General features: G+C 41.7%; 3 protein-coding genes across 4 annotated transcripts; 1 reads left to right on the forward strand and 2 right to left on the reverse strand.

The window, feature by feature from the left end:
- Positions 1-19: 19 nt before the first annotated feature.
- kbtbd12 (kelch repeat and BTB (POZ) domain containing 12) lies at positions 20-3,851 on the reverse strand. The gene is made up of 6 exons (XM_082534644.1): positions 3,738-3,851; positions 2,231-3,387; positions 1,869-2,139; positions 1,539-1,689; positions 1,229-1,426; positions 20-1,135 (listed from the first exon to the last, which is right to left on the reverse strand). Exons 2-6 carry the CDS (start codon positions 3,301-3,303, stop codon positions 966-968), a joined length of 1,863 nt encoding a protein of 620 aa, XP_082390770.1. The 5' UTR covers positions 3,304-3,387; positions 3,738-3,851; the 3' UTR covers positions 20-965.
- A 748-nt stretch (positions 3,852-4,599) lies between these two features.
- Positions 4,600-10,752, forward strand: slc26a6l1 (solute carrier family 26 member 6, like 1). Of its 2 annotated transcripts, XM_082534946.1 has the most exons (19): positions 4,600-4,789; positions 4,877-5,016; positions 5,121-5,231; positions 5,322-5,497; positions 5,593-5,757; positions 6,241-6,393; positions 6,704-6,786; positions 6,891-7,038; positions 7,150-7,263; positions 7,587-7,664; positions 7,766-7,861; positions 7,981-8,087; positions 8,264-8,333; positions 8,410-8,502; positions 8,789-8,899; positions 9,550-9,963; positions 10,242-10,296; positions 10,379-10,524; positions 10,635-10,752. In XM_082534946.1, exons 1-19 carry the CDS (start codon positions 4,650-4,652, stop codon positions 10,659-10,661), a joined length of 2,427 nt encoding a protein of 808 aa, XP_082391072.1. In that variant the 5' UTR covers positions 4,600-4,649; the 3' UTR covers positions 10,662-10,752. The 2 variants fall into 2 exon arrangements, with proteins under 2 accessions (XP_082391072.1, XP_082391071.1); XM_082534945.1 differs by having other exon boundaries at positions 10,379-10,752.
- A 99-nt stretch (positions 10,753-10,851) lies between these two features.
- On the reverse strand, positions 10,852-18,962 carry p4htmb (prolyl 4-hydroxylase, transmembrane b). Its single transcript, XM_082534947.1, has 9 exons — positions 17,653-18,962; positions 17,487-17,568; positions 16,268-16,458; positions 16,056-16,152; positions 13,828-13,990; positions 13,566-13,751; positions 13,229-13,319; positions 12,934-13,057; positions 10,852-11,619 (listed from the first exon to the last, which is right to left on the reverse strand). Exons 1-9 carry the CDS (start codon positions 17,989-17,991, stop codon positions 11,396-11,398), a joined length of 1,497 nt encoding a protein of 498 aa, XP_082391073.1. The 5' UTR covers positions 17,992-18,962; the 3' UTR covers positions 10,852-11,395.
- Between the last annotated feature and the right edge of the window lie 1,310 nt (positions 18,963-20,272).

A 20,272-nucleotide genomic window follows, 5' to 3' on the forward strand; every position in this document is an offset into this window, starting at 1 on the left:
ATATATACCAGAACCAGAGCAAGAAAGCAGCCAGGAAGCCTAATTGCACAGCTATTCAGGTGGAAAGTGCATCAGAGACCCCCAGTCTGAGAAAGATTATTGACATTTCATAAACTGGCACAAACATCTGTAAAACCCAGGGTGTGTTTTAGCATGATTTTCTTTCTTTTCAATTTTATGCATTTAATAACCATTTTTTAAGAGCAAGAATCATCCAAGTTTCTAAAGAAAGAAGAAATATTGCCCTCGTCTGTCCAGACACACACATGACCAAGTTTACTGCAGCTTTATTCAGTGCATCTTTAAACATGTTCAACTTGCACTGGGCTCTTAGAACACAGGAGTGGTGGTTACTAAATAATCACTCCTCTACACCTACATTGATTTTACCCATTAGAATTAATATATGTAATTTATGGTAAACTGTTCATTTTTTCCTTACTTGCCATTTACACTGCACTTAAAAGAACATGTTCAATAAATATGAATGTATTTAATTTAAAAAACAATAACTTTTTTAAGTGGCTTCAAACTTCAGCATGGTTGTCTTGAAAAATCTTTTTCCTGTCAAAAACAGGCCGAGTGCCAGAATTTTGCTATCATTTATTTATTTTTTATCAAAGTGTGAACTCCACTATTATAATCATATATCCCTCAAAGAAAATCCTTTCCTGGAGCTGCTAATAACACTCCAGATATACTACACAGCTGCAGGTTTGGGATAATCCGCTTTGCAGCTGTTACACAACACATTAAGAAGCAACAAATATATTGTATTTACAAATTGCTTTCCTACTTCCCGGTGTGCAACCAAGCAATTAACCATAGACGTCTCTTTCATGCAGAGTACTAAGAGCTTTCTTGCTTGAAAAAAGTGATTGCCATAAGCTGTGCAATAAGTGCATTAATGATTAATTTCCTTCACTAATTCTCCTTCGCAGACTTTGATCTGACTGACAGTGGTGTCACAGCTTTACTAAGTCTGCAGGTGGGGATACGAGTCCCCTTGGGTTGAGATTTGCCACTAAGCAGACGTCATAGTTGTCATGCATTAAAGCACGCCGAGCCACCGCAGTCCACCGGTTCTCCCACGGGTCTAGCTCCAGAATGTCCTTTGTTATGTCATCATGGCGATCTAAGGATAGTTAATACACAGAGTGGAAATTCAGTCACGGGGGGGGGGAGCTAAATATTTTATGCATAATAGGTATGGATACTTTTTCATTACCTGCTCCTTTGTAATATCCACAAACATAAATCTTTCCTCCCACAACACCAGCATTGGAGGCGTTGGTACGCAATGAAAGCTGGGAACATGGCAGAGGAGGTCCGTCCCTCCAATAATCTCCATCTGGGTTGTAAATCTCCACAGCGCTGAGACAGTGACGGGATTGTCCACGGTCCACACCCTCACAACCAATACCACCTGAGAAAGAAGTTGGCAAAAATCAGTGCAGTTCAAAGAGGACGGCCACCACAATGGCACTAATGAAATTCCTTCAAATGTATTGGCAGCTTAACAAAATAATTCATCTTACCCATCACATAAATTTCCCCATTGAGTACTACAGCACTGCAGCGGTACTTTGAGTATTTCATGGGACAAAGCTCTGTCCATTTGTTTGTGTTTGGATCATACTCCAAGAGGCGGTTACTAAGACAGTCGGGCTCCTCATCCATCCGGTATGACTGGAAGGTCGAAGGGGAGCAATGATATGACAAAGCAGAGCAGGTGCAGTCAGAGAAGGGTCACATAGGGACACAGTAAGAGCTCTCCTTCAATGTGTAAAAGAAGTATCTTTAGTTTATAAGACTTAAAGTGAATGTGTTTAAATAGCTGGAAAGTGATTTCTTTTATTTTGCCTCACCTGTGGGGTTCGACCGCCCACCACATAAAGGCGATCTTTCATTCTGACCACGCTGTGACAAGCCAAAGGCAAAGGAAGGGGTGCTGCGCTCCGCCAGGGTCCACCCTGCAGAGACCAGCGTTCCACACAGTTTGTGATGAGAAACTGGTTCTTCAGCTTCATCTGGCCACCCAGCAAGTATAGAGTGTCTCCCAGTGACGCCAGAGCATAAGAATCACGGTACTCTGCTGATGTCAGGTGCTCCCAGCTTCCCTGGGCCTCCACCATGTACCTGGAAATCAAATCTGGCAACATTTAGTATCTTCTGTATGTGGGGTAACCAAAGGCAAATCAGTCAAGTGCTTTCAGATATCTTTTCTTACCTGCAGATTTCAACACTGGTGTCTTTCTGTCGGGCCATTCTGCGAGCACTTGCCTCTCCTGCTACAATGATGTCATTTCTTTCAGTCACAACTCCAGCACACACATACCCCAGAGCCTCTCCGTAGCGAGGTGAGGTGATGTAATAAATTCGCCCTGTGGACGGTGCAAAGCAAAAGCTGCGCTCAGCATAGCTGCCATACCTTGACCTGATACCGCCACTGTCATTGCCAATGCAGAGCAGCAGATCTGTGGTCTCCATGCCATAACGCAGCTTTAGTTTGCGTGGTGCAGCCGCGGGATGCAAAGCCGTGGCCTCCAGTCCTTCGTTCATAATCTCCAGACACTCAGCATCAGCCAGCAGGGCTGTGTTTCTCTTTATTGCTTCTCTTAAGTAGTCGGGGTTTATCAGTGGCAGACGGACCTTCCGCAGGAGCTCTGGGAGATGCCGAACACGTACCTCTCCATCCACCAGGGTACTGTGTTTGACCCATCCAAGGACCACATCCAGAATGGTTTCTTCCCGAGACACATTCAGATCGTCAGATGACAGAAGCTTTCCAAGCTGATGGGCCTCCAACTCCAAGACCTCCTCATTCTGGCACACTTGGACAAAGTGCTGCCTCAGGAAGCGCTGAGCTTGGTCAGCCAGTTCCTCTGCACCGAGGTCACGGGCAAAGTAATATACACCAAGGCAATTAGAGGCATCCATGTTCTCCATCATGTGCAGCTGACAGCGAGTGAAGACATCATCCATCTGTAGAAGAAAAGCTGCTATGGAGATGCCTTGTACGTTGCCATTAGTGAGAGGAAGATCTGAGCAGTACATGTAGTTCAAGAGGAGGGCCAGGCTGTCTGCAGGAGTGTCACGCAGGAATATCTCTCTGTTGTTGCACTCACGCAGGCCACAGGTGAACATAACACGGAAGTATGGGCTGAAGGCGGACAGGACAACTCTGTGACAGGGAAAGCTGACGCCCTCAGCAACCAGCACCACATCTGTCAGATGCTCAGCGTCCCTCATCTTCCTCAGCTGGTCGAGCAGCAGCAGCCCATGTTTAGCAGTAAGATCCATTATGCTTCAAAACGTCGGTGAAAATGTTATTTACAAATTTAAACAGGAGGTTTTATACACCCTGAACAACTAATGAGGCTTTTTCTGAAAAACAGAAGAAAATGCACACAGAATTAAAGGTTGTCACTCCCGATGTTTCACTGGTGCATGATAGAGTGAAATTTGGTTAAAAAGGTTTGATAAAATCAAGCTTATGTGGATAAAAAGGAAGTAATGTTTCAGTTAAGATCAGTACAGTCTAAAAGAGACTTTAAGCAGTGCCTTATCTTTTCACCACCATCATGACATGATGACATGACATTTTCAGATTAGCCTTTGTGTACAATATATAGATCAACATATAGAAGTGTAGAAGCAGAGTAACACTGTAACAGATCACTATGACAGCAGACACATACTGCAGCATTTATTCCCTTTAAAAAAATTAGTCTTACCAAATGCATCAGCTTCTCTTGGCGTACTAAAAAGACCGTCTTCAATCTAAAAAGACCAGTGCATATCTGTTTTTAAACAGGCTACATGTGTTGTTGATGTTGCCGAATGTCACAGTCGGTGGGGTTAGAGAGGCCTGAGCAAATGCGTGGCAAAGATATGTACCCCCTCCTCTGCTGCTGCCCTCTGAGCTGGTAACCCAAAAATAGATAGTGTTGTGGCAGACAACAAGTGGGTCAGAAGGTTTTGAGTGATCCTTGAAGAGAAGGTTTTAAAGCAGTCACAACAATAACTGTTATTATATTTTATGTTGTCATTCATAATTTCACTCATCAGAATTAAATTGCCCACCATTTGGGGTAATTCTTTCCAGGTTGTTTGCCCTGGTTACATGCATGCCGCTCTGAAATGCATGAGATGTTGCTCTGAGTTTGGATTCAGATTTCATGACTGTGTTCTCTTAAAGACCCAGTGCATACTGTGTGTGCACAAGCTTCAGAAATCAGAGTTTCTCATAAAAAGGGACATAAAGCTTTAAAAGAACCCACGTTTGATTTTGTCACTTTGACTTCATTAAATAGTTACCTGGGTACGCTGGGTTTGAAATGACTGTTCATGGTTCGTTAGCTTCAGTTTTGTTGCTGAATGGAAAAAATAAAACAACATGAATGGAAACACATGATCACTGAGTTAACCTTTTTCTATTTTCAGCACATAATTATATATTTTGCTTCATCCGGTCCACTATCTTTGTAATAGCTCTGCCCACAATATCCTGGCTGTAGTTAATCATTAGGCAATATGGTGTAGATATGCAGATGCAGTTGCTGCTTCCACAACACTTCTCCGGCCTCTGCTTTTGGTTGCACGCTTGCAGTCAGAAAGAATCTTTGTACTTAGACAGAGTTAGACAGATGGAGTCTGCACGCAGATCTGAGAGATTCAGAGTGGAGAGGGATGTGCTTGATGAACTGAAACTGGAAGAGGTAACACAGAGGAAATCATATGCTGATATCCACTCTTCTTTAAGTGAGCAGCTAAAGAATGCCTTAAGGTAAGGTCCTAAAGAATACCTACCAGCAGCTCTACAGCACAAAGATTTTCACAGTTCTTCTTCTTGAATTCTTCAAATTCCTCCCAGATGCAACATACATTACCTCAAGCAAAGTATAGTGAGGAGACTGCCTGTGTTATACTGGCTCCCCAAGTACTCAGTCTGGGACTACGGCATGCCAGACCTCATCTCCGGGATTAGTGTGGGTATAATGCACCTGCCACAAGGTATGGGAATATTTTAGTATGACTTGCCAGTTGTATTCAAATAGCATAGCTCCTTAAACATACCTGTCCGTCAGCTGGTGTAAGAAAACATCTGTCATCTACAGGTATGGCATATGCATTACTGGCTTCTTTACCTCCTGTATTTGGCCTCTACTCATCGCTCTACCCAGCACTGGTCTACTTCTTTTTTGGAACATCACGCCATGTTTCCATAGGTAGTGATGCAAATGGGAGACATACACTGTGCCATGGCAGCTGTGGTAACTGTTGTAATCACACGAGTTGCTATGTTTTATTGTGTTCAGGCACATTTACGGTGCTGAGCATCATGGTGGGTAGTGTGACAGAAAGACTTGCTCCGGATGTAGATTTCCAGAAAGCGAATGGGACCAACATCACTGCAGAGGTAGATGTGACTGCCAGGGACTCATACAGGGTGCAAGTGGCAGCAGCTACTACTGTGCTTGGAGGACTTATTCAGGTTTGCAAACCTGGAACATCTCAGAAAACAATAACACCCTATTTTGCTATTACAGCTGCATTAACACATACGTACTGAAAATATCGCATTTACAGGTGCTACTGGGTGTGGTAAAGTTTGGATTTGTGGGGACATATTTGTCTGAACCTCTGGTGCGAGCTTACACAACAGCTGCAGCAGCCCATGCTGTGGTGGCACAACTGAAGTACATCTTTGGAGTTTCCCCTACGCGGTTTAGTGGTCCGCTGTCATTGGTGTATGTGAGTACTATGAAGTATTGTAAGTAAGTGCTCTCTGTGTTTCTGTTAATAAAACAGTCCTGACCTTATTCTTTTACATGTGTTGGAACAACTTGAGTGTATGTGTTAAATCGCAGCATTGACACTCACAGAGGAGCTGCATACATACTCTCACCTAAGTAGCACAAATGCTTTTAGGACTTTGTCTCTTTCATTTAGACATCTTTTATGCATTTTTAATGATTGTACTGATTTCACACATCCTAATCTGTTTTTGTTGCAGAGTACTAAAGCATATATTGGAAAAAGTATTTAAAAGTACTGAGTGGTTCCAGAGTTAACTACAAGGCATGTGATAATCTGAAATTAGTTATCTGTCATAGTTTGATTTCTACCTATGCAGGCAACACGGCTTGTTAAAGACACCATTCTGAGCAAAATCAGTACAATGTCACTTTTATGTCACTTTATATAACTTCATATAACTTTATAAAAAATTTACAGACTCTGAAGGATGTTTGCTCTTCGCTGCCAAACACTCATCTTCCCACACTGCTGGTCAGCGTTGTGACTATAGTGCTTCTAATTGCAGCCAAGGAGCTCAACTCATTTCTCAGTTCAAAGCTGCCAGTTCCCATCCCAGTGGAGCTTATCACCGTAAGTTGACCGGAGGAGACCCTCTCTGGCTGCTCTTTCGGTTATCACCTCTGTGCTCTGTGCTGATGCAGCGGTGCTGAAAAAGCACAGACACAGTGGAAAAGAGCAGCTGAATCAGCAGCACCGTAGGGGCCTCTCTCTTTTTGCACTTCATGGCAAAAGATTATGGCTAATAATTAAGTGCACATCATCTATTTAGTCATACGAATGACTGAATTTTACTGATTGATTTTTAAGGTAGACATGTGCTGCGAAATTTAGCTTTGCACCTTTATGTTTGTGACATTCGTGTTTGCTGTGATCATTTTAGATTGTGGCAGGGACACTGATATCCTCCTATGCCCACTTGAACACCAACTACACAATTTCAGTTGTTGGAGAAATTCCTAGTGGGTATGCATTTAACTTTATCTTCTACTGCTGTCATTTTGCTTAAGTCATTTTTCGAGCATGTTAGAACTAACTGGTTTCCTTCATATCCCCCACCTGTGCACCAGTTTAAGTTCCCCCAGTGTGCCAGATGTGAATCTTTTCGGAGAAGTCTTCGGTGATGCTTTTGCACTGGCCATTGTTGGATACGCCATAACTATTTCCCTTGGCAAAACATTTGCACTAAAACATGGATACAAGGTGGACAGTAACCAGGTGAATAAGACCTCACAACAAATAATCCATGACTTTTTCTACATTCAGTAAAACTGTTATTTTCATCTTTTTCTCTCCAAATTGTGTGTCTTTGTCTCCACCCTGTCACAGGAGCTTGTGGCGCTGGGTCTGAGTAATACAGTTGGAGGCTTCTTTCAGTGCTTCTCTGTCTGCTCCTCTATGTCTCGAAGTCTAATACAAGACACAACTGGGGTCAAAACACAAGTGAGTGAGCACCTGAAGTTAAAACTTTACACAGAGGCAGCCTAGAAACAAGTGTTACATCACAAGCCAAAGACATTCCAAAAAAGCGCTGCATGTGCGAGAGCTGTACAGCAAACTGGCTACAAATATGTCCCAGTTGAGTACCTTAATTTAAAAAATAAAGAATAGTAAACCAGAAATTTGACATTTATGGTGTTTAGTTATTATGCAAACCCAAAGCTAAATGGAGACAAGAAGCAATCAAATAGTTGTTTGGGGACTGCTAAATGTTAGGAATATATGTATTAGACACATGCTGTCATATCTTTGTGTTGTTTGTGCAGATGGCTGGAGTTGCCTCATCTCTAATTGTGTTAGTGACCATACTTAAACTTGGGACACTGTTCCAGGAACTGCCAAAGGTCAGATTGCGCTATGACCTGCCTGTCTTTACTGTTTTTATGATGCTTTACAGATTTTCTGGCATTTCTGACCATATTCCTGACTATTCTTGTTGCTTTAGGCCGTCCTATCAGCAGTTGTGTTTGTAAATTTGAAAGGGATGTTCAAGCAGTACTATGACATCATTACACTGTGGAGGAGCAGCAAGATCGACCTGGTGAGAGGATAACGAATTGTGATCGTGTATCATTTTAAATCATATTTAAATGTAGTTACAGAGTTTCACAATAATTGTCACAGGAACGGGATAATGCAGTGTAACCCTGTGTCTCATAGGTGGTTTGGTTGGTCACCTGGGTATCAACATTGCTCCTCAATCTGGACCTGGGTCTGGCAGCATCTGTCACCTTTGCAGTGTTTACGGTTATCTTCAGGACTCAGCTGTAAGACACCTCTCACCTAATCATAGCAATTCACTCTGCAGTCTGTCAGTCATGCTGTTTGTGAGATGCAGCATTAGGGACAAGATGTTAGACTGCAGGATTTGCCAGATTAGACAAATTGGCTGTATGCAAACATAATGTGCACATACATTAAGTGTTTTTATTTCTTTTCTCAGGCCGACATACTCTGTTCTGGGAAATATTCCAGGTACAGAGCTCTATGTGGATATAGAAATGCACAGAGAGGTGAGACAGAAAGGCATGAGTAAAAGCTTGTCTCCCTTGACTGCCAAATAATTAATGATGTTTCTGTGTTTGACAGGCGAGAGGGATTCCAGGTGTTACTATATTCCGCTCGTCTGCAACAGTTTATTTCGCCAATGCTGATCTCTACCTGGAAGCCCTGAAAGAAAAGGTCTGTAAGAATGATATCAAGCCCACGACTGCAACTTGTGACTTTATCTCTTGAATAGTCTGATCATTCACTATTTTCTTGATCAATAATTAAATCGTCTTGCACAGTGGAAAAAGAAATGCATCACCAAAATGACCTTGCCAGTCCCAATTCCAATCATTTATTATCACACATGACAAAAGCAGTTTGAGAACATAAAACCAGACAATTACAGATCCCTACCCTTTTTTGTGAGCATTTGTGTTATCCTCATCCTATATTTTATTCTTCTTCTTCCTGTTTTCAGAGTGGCCTTAACATCAGCAAAATGATTATCTACAAAAGGAGGCAGGAGGCTAAACAGAAACGAAGAGAAAGACGGGCTGAGAGACGGGCAAAGAGGCAGGCCAAGAGAGAAGTAATGTTCAGTATCTTATTCTCCTTTCAGCTGCTCTCTTTCGGGGTCACTGCAGCATCTCTTCTCGCCCACTGCATCTTCCTCTCTTGTGCAAACCACATATATGTCATCTCTCACCACATCCAAAAGCCTCCTTTTTGGGCCTTTTTTCTTTTTCTCCTGCCTGGCAGCTCCACCTCAACAACCTTTTCCCAGTTTACCCAGTATATGTCCTCTACATAATATGAGTCACACAGATGCGAAAGAGTGCAGGCAGGATGGAGATGAATGTCAGAGGTGATTTGAGACAGAAGGTCAGCAGAAAAAGTGAGAAGGAAGGTTTAAGACGTAGTGAAACATGCTATGATGCACGGTTTGGAGCTGACAGAAAAGACAGGAGGCTGAACACAGTGTTGAGGATGGAGGTGCCAGGCAGAAGAAAAAGAGGAAGCTCCATGGATATACTGAAGGAGGACATGCAGAGGGTTGGTGTAATAGAAGAGGATGCTGCAGGTAGGGTGAGATGGAGACAGATGATCCACTGTGGTGACCTCTAAAGGGAGCAGTCGAAAGAATAATGAAAGATGTGGGCCATCAGTAGCCCAAGTCCTCTAAACCTAAAACCTTCACAGCTATATTAACAATAATTTCCTTTATATCCAACTCCTAAGAGACGAGCACAGAGGGCAGCTAGACAACTTTCAGAGTTCTCTCTGGAGGAAGAGGGTGGCTGTTGGAGAGACACATCCATAGACGGGACCGTTATAGTGGAGGACGAGCAGGGTGGGACTGAGAGGGAAAATGGGACAGTGTTTGTCATCCCAACCACTCCCCGAACACCAGACGGTAGATGGGAATACCTCAAAGGAGGAGATCCAGATTGCACCAGCTTAGGATGGATGTCTGAGCTGCAGGATGGGGACACCACCACTCTGGGCTCAAGCAGTGAGGACACCTTGAGCCAGGATCTTGAGCGAATGTCTCTGGGTTCCCTGGGCAAATGGACCTGGGATATTCATTCCATCATTCTTGACCTCTCCACAGCTAACTTCATTGACACAGTGGCTATCAAGACCATGAAAAATGTAAGTGATAAGCAGGCAATTATTTCATGAGTGAAATACCCACACATTTTATGCTGTTTTAAAAGCTTGGGACAAAACCATAAGACTTTAAGATAATTCAGGGAAAAAGGGTTGTTTTTAAATAGCAATGTCAAATATAGACACAGAGCAGCATACTTTTTGAATGCCGGTGTTTAAAATTTTCTGTAACAGATTCATAGCTTGTCACAGCAAAATTGACCCTGAAGATCCATTCTGGTATAAATTATTGAAATAACAGAGGTTTATTATATCGACAGATTTTCCAGGACTTCAGTGAGATTGATGTAGATGTCTACATGGCTGGTTGTCAAGGTAAGTGAATACTGCTGCTGCAGGTGTATTGTGCTGCACTTTATGGTGGTGATAATTCACTCATAGACTCTTTTGTTTGCAGCCTCTGTGGTGGAACAATTAGAGCATGGTGACTTCTTCTCTGAGAAAATAACAAAGAGACGTCTTTTTGCCTCCGTACACGACGCTGTGCTCCACTGTCTAAACCACCGTGGAGCGACAACCATCCCAAGATATGAGCCGTCAGTGGTACGTCCAGCCAACATTCAGGTTTCATTTTCAAACGCAACTTTCATCTGTCTGGGTATGGATATGTTACGGCTGACGATTAAATATTTAAAACACTTTTTTGATTACAGGAGCTGCATACCAGCACGAAACTTTAAGGCCTTCATGCAAACACGTGGAAAAACGTTGAGTAGAAGGAATAATGAATTTATGCAATATCAATTTATTACTTTCTGAGCTATCCCACTGTGTGATAAGGGTGTCTCCTTCATTTTCATACAGTTTTTTTTTTAATTTAACTTATATAAAAGAAAGACTAGTGTTCAAGACAGAAGAGCTCACTTTATTTTATTCAATGTGGGAGAGTGAGAGTGCATTCAAAAATAAATACATAATAAATAAAATGAAATCTGGAAGATATCTTGTGCATTTCATGTATTGTGCATTCCACGTGGAAAAGGTACCGATGAATTCAAGGGAGAAAAACAAAGGCAACATGCATCACACTGACAGTGTGTGAGCCTATTTTTTGGTAATGGCAGCAATAAGAAGGTAGAACACTGAAAGGTTTTTGTTTTCAGTTTTCAAGTGCAATTGTTGCACATCTGACGCATGCAAAGAAAAGCTTTTAAAATTGCAACTCCTTGACTGTGTTTCTAGTGCAATACTTCTAACACACGAGGTTTTGGTAGATAAAAATAACAGGATAGCGATATCCAAGCAAAAAAATATAACAACAAAACATCTCTTTACTGTTGCATAAACCCACTGTGACCTCATTCCCTGAATAAATCTTGTCCTTACATACTGGCCACAAACGGTGTTACCAAAAACATTGTGCACAGGACTGAGGAAGGCTGGGATTTCTTATTTGTATTATTTGGCAGATAAGCTACAAGTCTTGATGGATGCTAGGACTCTGTATTCCTGTGCTCATAGTCAGATCTTCATCATCATCTTCTTCCTCTTCTGGCTGTTGTAACACCAACTGCTGATAGCGAGTCTGCCTCTGGTAATCCGGATCAATGTTGATCCATTTATTGGCAACCCACTTAGTGCCATGGGTGACCATACAACCTCCATGCAGAGCGTATTCGTCCTGTTCCCCCACCCAACCTAATGAGAAAAAATGTGTTTTTTTTTCCTTTGACTAAAAACATCCTTTAACTATTTTAATTTAAAAATCAAATTTACATTAACATACCGACACTTTGGTGGCAACCAGAGCAGTTCAGATTAGATTTATCACTGTATTAACATGAATTTTTAAATCTACGTTATTAGGCTCCAAAACAACAGTTCTAATATTTTCTTGATCTCATTTAACTTTTAATTGCGTAAACAATTTGATCAACTATCAGGACTGTACAGATGTCCATTATTTTTTCATCTACTTCTACCTATTGACACCAAAGTCAAAGTCAACTGTGGTAAAGACATTCATGAATCCCTGACACTGTATCTACTGTATTCTTCACTTTGATCTAACATCACCATGAGATATATGTCTCCCATATATGTTTCTATGACAACAAACCAACCAATCATATACCAGAGTTAACCATCAGTATCAACAGCCTCTATTCACTGTTTAGTCTCAAAAGTTTGCAAATCTAACATTGTAAACATGTTAACACTGTTGGTATGCACTAATTTCCAAGAAATACTGAGTCTATGTAAGCTCTTAGGATGGATTTTTAGGCTTATTCAACACTTACTAAGATTATGAATTTCTTTTCATAGAAAAAAAAAGCAAATTACACATCGAGACTCATTCGCTAATGTGCACAGAAACTTTTTCACCCTGCACAAAATTACTGGATTCACAAATGTGTGCACTGTCCAATTTTTTTCACATCACATGCAAATGTTTGGGAATTTGAATCTATTTAAATCAACAGTCCAGTGGAATCTGCATACTATGTGTATATTACGAATTTCCCTTTATATGGAAACATGTTTATCTTGACGTGAGTAGGTGAAAGCGGGACAATGCTGTAAGATAGAAGCTTGCACTAAGGCAACAAAGAAGCTTGGACATCAAAGTTAAGGAAAAAACATTAACAATAACAAAAAATATTAATTTGATTACTTAATCAATCATTATTAGTAAGGTAGTAGTAAAAATAGTAAGTAGTAGTATTTTTAAGATGTATATTTAAATTCTGCGAGACCAGATCATTGTCATTTGTTAATATTATGGTCTTAGCCATTTCTAAATTTGTTCAGAGAGTGGAAAACAAAATCAGGTACAAAAACTACAAATTTATGTACCTGCACTGGTTATGAATGAGGTCATTCATACAAATTGTATTTGAATGTTGGTACACAATCTGTGTACTGGAAATACGTAATGAAAATAATACGCAGTTTGGTTTGCTGCGTTTTCTTTTTGCTTTTTTACTGGAAATTTGTCTTTCGTTTACCCACCTCTTCCATCAGAAAGGTAGTTGTACCAGAAAACAGCGGTCCCTTTGGTCGGCTTCACCCTCAGGTTACTTTTGTCACAATTCCTTCTGGTGTCCAAAAGATCCACGTCATTGTGTATGAGAGACTGAAACACATGTTCAAAATCAGTCACATAGCTTGTCTGATGTCATACTCGTGCAGTTGCTGACATATGTGTGAGTCGCCACAGTTATGAAACACATGCGCAGAATGTACACAATACGTTTGCAGGACACTTTGCACACATTTCCTGACCATTTTCCTGACTATTACGCACCACTTCATCATAGGTCCTGTTGTCTGCCACTGGGAATGCGGTCTCCCCGCCCCCATCAACAGAATTCAGGTAGAAGAGAACTGTGATGTACCTAAGTGTGCAACACAGATTTAAATTGACACACACATGTATAGTGCAAGCAAACAGCACACAAACACACACACAAACAACAAGCGTGCACAATTTTTTGCAAGATAATGTTGAGTCACACAAACTAGCATGCCAGCTGTCACAATGGAGCAACAGTGAGTAGTTCAGTAATGATGTCAGACAGATGAATTCATATGTGAACAAACGTGGATATATTTGTTAAGAAGTGCTGCTTCTAGCTTCTCACCTGCAAGACGTTTCAAAAGGAGTAGAAGCATTTGCAGCAAGGCGTGTGTGTGTACAGGCTGTTTCAGGGTAGACCGGGCCACTGTCGTGGTGGGCATGGTAATGTCCCCCCTCCTCATAGCGAACCACCTGAAGAGGTTCACTAAGATCCACTAACGTGGGTGGGAGTCGAGTGAGGCGAATCACCCTTTGACAAGTGAAAGGAAACGTTTTAAATAAATGTAAGCACAGGATGAATCCCAGTAACGGTTTGTCTTTCTTACCTCTCTTTGATGTCTTGGAGGACCTGGTGTGCTCCTTTGCCCTGGTACAACCACGTGTGTCTGCTGTTTCTCACCAGCTGACTCCTTTTCACCCCGCGCTGCAACAGGAAGCGCTGGAAAGCATCGTTGCTCAGAAGCCTGAACTCTTCTAGACTCAGCAAACCTACCCAAAGTATGAGGATGCACAGTCATATGAACATTTTCTAGCTCGTAGAACATCCTGCAACAGCAATAACTTGAAGCAATTGTTTTCTGCAGTGTCTCACATTGTTGCGGCAGAATTCTCTACACTCTTCTTAGTAATGTAGCTTCAGTTAACTGAGGTTTGTTGCAACTTGTTGCAACTTTTGCACAGCTCTCCTGAGGCCTCTGTTACCTCCAGACCCTCTGAACTTTGACTGAACGATTACAAGATCTTAATTCTTTTCTTTAACAGCCGTCCTTTTGCAGATTTGTTGGTGTAAGTGAGATCATTGTCCTGTTGCATGACTCAGTATCAGCCAAGCTTTAGCTTTGGACAGATGGCCTCACATTAACACATCTGTCATGGTTCATAGTAAAGTAAAGTAAAATTTTATTTATATAGCACCTTTCAAGATAAAATCACAAAGTGCTTTACAGAGGCAGAAAACAGACATTAAAATCTAAAACAAAACAAAATCAACCAAAAGCGAGTTTAAACAGATAGGTTTTTAACTGCTTTTTAAAAGACATGACTGAGTCCACAGATCTCAAACTCAAAGGGAGCGAGAACATAAAGAGTCTGGGAGCCACTGATACATGGGTTTGGGTCGATGACCCACTGTGTTGAGCTTTGTGGGTTTAGTGAAGTGGTTTATGTTCTAGTTCTGAACAGTTTCATCCTTATCCATTTTTCTATTACAGTTCCTTGGTTGATGTTAGTCCCTTTTGTGATCCCTGTCTCCCGAGTCATGTCCCTGTGTCCAGTCCCTGTGTTCTGTCTCCATGTCTGTCTGCATTCCCTGTCTTGTCTAGTTAATACAGCTGTAGTGTGGCTCTGTGTGCTTTCCCCTTTCCTGTTCCCATGTTTCTCTCTCTACGTTCCATCCCTTTGTCTCCTCAGTCCCAGGGTCAAGTTCACATGTCTTAGTCTGAGTCTGTTTGTGTGTGTTGCTGATATTTCCTGTCTTACTTTGTCTCTTGTCCAGTGTGCATTATGTATAGATTTCTGTCTCGTTAGTCAGATTTAGTTCACCTGTGATCCATCTCCCTAATTACCTCTTATGTGTATTTATCTCTCATTTTTCTCAGTTCCCTGTTTTGTCCTTATCATACATGCCCTAATGTTATAGCTATCTGTTAGTCAGCATTAGTTCCTTCCAGTTTGTTTTTTTCTAGCGCTAGCTCTATTCTGCTCTGCTTTATATTTTGTTAAATCAGCCTTTTGCCAGTTAATAAAGATGTATTTTCAGATAAGTCTGTCTGCCGAGTCCTGCACTTGGGTCCACATGCTGCCTGTCGCAAACCTTCCCATGACAACACCTGAATACTCCAAATCTGCTAAAACTTCTGCTTGTACAGAGATGGTTAGACTTGCTGATGATCACTCGTGGTGTGATTGAGACACGGCGGGTCCATAGATCGTTATTCAGACCCAAATTTAATACACGCGGCTGCAGCTCTCAGCTGGCAGCCGCACATTCATCACACCACATTCCACACAACTTGCAGACGCACGGATTGTGATTCCGGATGTCATGCAGGTGCGTCTGCACGGCACCGCAAACCACGCCCCACCACATCACTTAATCAACACATCTGATTGGCAGCACTTTTCTGCTAGTTACACTCTTTAATTCCTCTTTAACTCTTTTATGTTTAAATAGAGCTCAATATTTGATTAAGATTCTTATCACATCATTGTTACTAGCATGGACATATAGCACTGAAACTTGCTTGAAAACGTTGTACTGGAAAAGAAATTAAATGTATAGCAGAAGGTAAGTAAGTTTAGTTGCCACCTAAAATCTTTTCAAAATTATCCATAAATGCATTGTTTATGTAAGGAGGTAGTTACTGTGGCCCTGAGAGCTCAAAAGCACTGCAGCCTATGAAAATAACAGCAAATCATGTGAAGGGCTGCACTGAAACACGTGAGATAAAGATGCAAGGTAAAGTAAATTCTCAATGGAAAATCAGAATACACATTACCTTGCATCTTTTTTACAAGGTCTTGGTGGAAATGATTAATTAAGTTAATTTCTTACCATTGCCATCCTTGTCAGCTTTGAGCCCAGCATAAATTTCTCGCAGATTCTCTGGTGTGAGCCAGATGCCATCTCTCACTCGAGAATGAGTCAGTATCTGGAGGAGTCATAGTGTTTAAGATGGAATGAGTAAGAGACCTCTGAAGCAAAAAGTAACAAAAAAATACTTCAGGTTGCGCACTATGCCTCTCAGTCCACAAACTGACATACACCTCATGGAGCTGCAATTGTCCATCCTGGTTGATATCTAGAAGGTTAAAGATCTCCTCTGGGCTGAGATTGAGCTCCCTGGCCAGCTCCTCCTGACCATCTTGTACCATTAACTGGCTCTCCATTAGACCCTTCAGCTGGGCAAGCTGCATCACCACACGGCACTCATCCTCAGACAGAAAACCCGGGATCTCTGCAGAAACACAAAAAGTAAGAAACACTACGGAGGAAATTAAGACAGCATTATCTGTCTGATTCTTCATCTTCTCTTTTTAAACTAATGGGATAGCTTAGAAAGTGTGGTAGGAAGGATCATCTACCAATTGGTTAAGAAGGTCAGTCAGAAGGTTGATGGATGGAGCCCCATAATTCAAAGAATCCTTGAGCAAGAACCCTGAATTTCCTGCATTAAATAGTAGTATGTACATGAATGTTAGAAAACAGTGGTTAGGTATAGATAAAAGCACTGTATGAGTGTGAATGTGATTGGGTGAATGAGACCAGAGTCCTCAAATTGAGTAGAATAATGCCATTCAAGTACCACTCTATAATGTCAGGCTACATTCCTCAGGCTGGAATTTAACCAGTTGTTGACTGATTTAAAAGATGGACTTGTTGACTTTTGGAAATTCTGAATATTGCGTCTCACATTTTCAAAATTTACTTGATTAAAGAAAAAACCACAACTATCAGATTAATTTAAATTTCAAATATTGTCAAACCAAAGTTCAGTTAGTGTCCAGCTAACCTACAGCAAATCTTCTTATATCAACCTTGAGTCAGCTCTTTAAAATCTGCAGGAAATCGCATTACTTATAAAAACAAAACATGTGAATAGATCAGGAAGCAATCCAAATGACTACAGGCCTACATTTCACCCACTTCATAATACTTGCAAAGCATTCCCACTGCATGCTGTGCACTGATGCATTATGTTTTTCAGGTACAGATGCATTTCTGCCCTTTACCCAGTCAGCTGTGAGACCCTAATTGCATCCCATGTGCAATGGACCGACTTTGTATAGAGTAGTTGCCTTAGGACTTACTTGCCTATTTTATGAGGTCCTAGATGTAGCACAATAATCAGCCCAGTCTGGGTTATGTTAAGGTAAAGTAGCCAAGTGTAAGCTGCAGCACTTCTTTTTTTATTCTCCTTTTGGGCATCTGAGGCAGATCTTCATTTTTATCTTCTTTTAGCTACGTGGCTGTGCAGCCTCTTACCAAAAAGAAGCGGTTTCAGGCTCAAAGTCCTCATCTCGTGAAGTCTCCCTGACACCAGTGACACCTTCTGGACATGTCCCACCTGAAAGGGAAATCAAAGGCGTGTGAGAGGATGACAGAAGGAGCGATGCATCATCATCATCCTCAAGTACTCACCCTAACTCACCCTTATTCCCTCTATCCGTGGCAGAGAAATATCGCGCTGAAGCTCGTCTTTCGATGGCGGACGTCGCGACTCGGGGCGCTGGTGGCCGCTGCTGGGAGCATCACGACTTCGGTTCGCGTCTTCCTGCCCACTGTTGTAGTGCACGTAGAAAAGCAGCGCGATCACGTTAATGATGTAAACATGAAAAAACACCATCACTACCACAAAGTAGGAGCGGGAGCACACGCTGCTCTTGTGGCAGGAGAGGCGCTCGCACGGCTGACGAAGCGGCAAGGTCGCGCTCCCGGACGGAGTCGTGTCCTCAGCAGCAGCATCTTGGGTTTCCTGGTTGTCAGTCATCTTGGCTGGAGGAGTTGTTGGGTCCTTGGCAGCCAAGGTCCATCTGTTTAATCAGGCGACGAGATAAACCTTTTATGTGTCCCCAGAAGTAGCAGATGTGCCGAGTGACAGATGTCTAGTTTGATTACATTTAAAAAGAGAGAAAATCCCCAAAGAGCTCCAGTTTTCTTTTTTCTTCCCCTGGAGAAAATTAACCAAAATCCTTGCGCATTTTGAAAAAAAAAGATGCCTGATTTTTCGCGGCGAAAATACAGCTCTTCTTTTCTGAGCCTAGAAGTCAGCTATGAGCGGAATTGTGTATGTTTTATTGTGCAGATAGCAGCGCTGCAGCCTCGGACAGTCTTGTTTACACTGCAGCACTTCCAGTCAGCAAAGCGCACTGCGCATCCCAAAGCACTGCGAAACTCATCTCACACACGCGGTCCGTAAAGCTGATCCCGCATCGACTGAAACCGACGAAATCCGTCAACAACAAAAAAGAAAAAAAATCAGCTTTATTTCGACTGCAAATAAGAAATCTGCGATCTTATTTACACGCCGTAACAGCAACTCCCCGCTGACAGCAACAGCATGTGCAGTGTGCAATGCTGACCTCTGGCGACCTCCGGCAATAACACGTCCCCGTCTTTAAGATCTACACACAGTGCGGGGCAGGGCTTCTGCTTACAAAAGGTCCAGCGTTTATTTGCTCGTCTCAATGTGTTAGGTGGCTAAATGTTGAATGTATTGTAATGGTTTTAATAAAGTTTTGTTTTGAATGGACTGTCATTTATCCAACACTTGGATGTCTGATCAAGCAATCATCCCAACTTATTTAGGATAAGATGCTCAGTTTTCCAAAAAATAATTAAGTAAATAAATAAGTAATACGAACATTTATTGAACATTCTAATAATTAATGTATTGAATGAATGGATATTTAGCTTTTGTACTTATGCACAACTAGTCACTTCCTGCTGCCATCTTTGTTTGGTTCAAAGAGCTACAACCTGGAGAGCAGGTAAGTTTGTCTTTATTGTGCACCCAGCTCAGTATTTCTGCTCCAGGTTAATAGAGAAGTTTTAAAAGTCAAAGGAGCTTGCAAAGAAAAGCGTCTGGACTTCTTTAAGATACTTGAAGACGTTTCACCTCTCATCCGAGAAGCTTCTTCAGTTCTAAGGTCAAATGGTGGAGAGTCCCAGGTATAAACCTAGTTGGAGTAACCCCCCACAGAGGGACAAAAGGACCCCCTGATGATCCTCTAATCGCCTGAGCCAAGGTGTGAAACTGGGTGTGGGTCCCAATCAGCGTTTCAGCCAGAGTTTCATATATATATATATATATATATATATATATATATATATATATATATATATATATATATATATATATATGGGAACAGCTAAGATACTGCGCAGGACCCTCAAGCTCCCAGGCCTCTGGTAGAGGACCCGAGCTTGAAGGATAAACCGCCCGCAGGGGCGTGCTGGGTGTTGGTGTTATATGTGTGTATATGTATATATATACATACATACGTATATATACATATATATGTATATATGTGTGTGTATATATATGTGTATATATATATATATGTATATGTGTGTGCATATACGTATATATGTATATGTGTGTGTAAATAAAATAACACAGAGAAACCCCAACAATGAGACAATTCCTTATAAGCAAGCACTTGGTGACAGTAGGAAGGAAAAACTCCCTTTTAACAGGAAGAAACCTCTGGGAGAACCAGGCTGAGGGAGGGGCAGTCAACAGCTGTGACTGGTTGAGGGTGAAGGAAGACAGGACAAAAGACACACTGTTGAGAGCCAGCGATTAATGGTAACTAATGATTAAATGCAGAGAGGTATATAAACATATAGAGAGTGAATAGGGTGAGTGAACAAAACACACTCGGTGCATCATGCGAAGAGCCCAGCAGCCTAGGCCTATTATAGTGTAACAATGTGAGGATTCAGGGTCACATGATCCAGCCCTAACTATAAGCTTTATAGTTAATAAAGGAAAACATTAAGCCTAATCTTTAAAGTAAAGTGGCTGTATGTCTCCTGAATCCAGACTGGGAGCCCGTTTCACAGAAGAGGGGCCTGAAAGCTGAAGCTGAATTTTGGACAAATCTGTTTGCGCCTTGAACAACTAAAAGCATACAAACTCTGTTGTTTGTGCTCTGTTAAATTTCTGTTTTTGAAAGGTGAAAATCCACATATGGAGACATGTAATCTTGTGTATGAATGCAGCTTCATGCTTTCACACTAGAACCAGACTGATAGGTTTACACAAC

Source organism: Aulonocara stuartgranti (assembly GCF_965226115.1).
Source record: "Aulonocara stuartgranti genome assembly, chromosome: 5".
Taxonomy (NCBI): Eukaryota; Metazoa; Chordata; class Actinopteri; order Cichliformes; family Cichlidae; genus Aulonocara; species Aulonocara stuartgranti.

Coding starts and splice junctions, on each gene's coding strand:
- kbtbd12 (XM_082534644.1), bottom strand. CDS start 3,303: ATGGATCTTACTGCTAAACATGGGCTGCTGCTGCTCGACCAGCTGAGG. Junction 2,140..2,230: donor ACCAGTGTTGAAATCTGCAG/GTAAGAAAAGAT, acceptor TTTGATTTCCAG/GTACATGGTGGAGGCCCAGG. Junction 1,690..1,868: donor TGGGCGGTCGAACCCCACAG/GTGAGGCAAAAT, acceptor TCGACCTTCCAG/TCATACCGGATGGATGAGGA.
- p4htmb (XM_082534947.1), bottom strand. CDS start 17,991: ATGACTGACAACCAGGAAACCCAAGATGCTGCTGCTGAGGACACGACT. Junction 16,459..17,486: donor CCTGAAACCGCTTCTTTTTG/GTAAGAGGCTGC, acceptor GTGTTTCTGCAG/AGATCCCGGGTTTTCTGTCT. Junction 13,058..13,228: donor ACAGGACCTATGATGAAGTG/GTGCGTAATAGT, acceptor CATGTGTTTCAG/TCTCTCATACACAATGACGT.
- slc26a6l1 (XM_082534945.1), top strand. CDS start 4,650: ATGGAGTCTGCACGCAGATCTGAGAGATTCAGAGTGGAGAGGGATGTG. Junction 7,264..7,586: donor CAACTGGGGTCAAAACACAA/GTGAGTGAGCAC, acceptor TTGTTTGTGCAG/ATGGCTGGAGTTGCCTCATC. Junction 10,297..10,378: donor CTACATGGCTGGTTGTCAAG/GTAAGTGAATAC, acceptor TTTTGTTTGCAG/CCTCTGTGGTGGAACAATTA.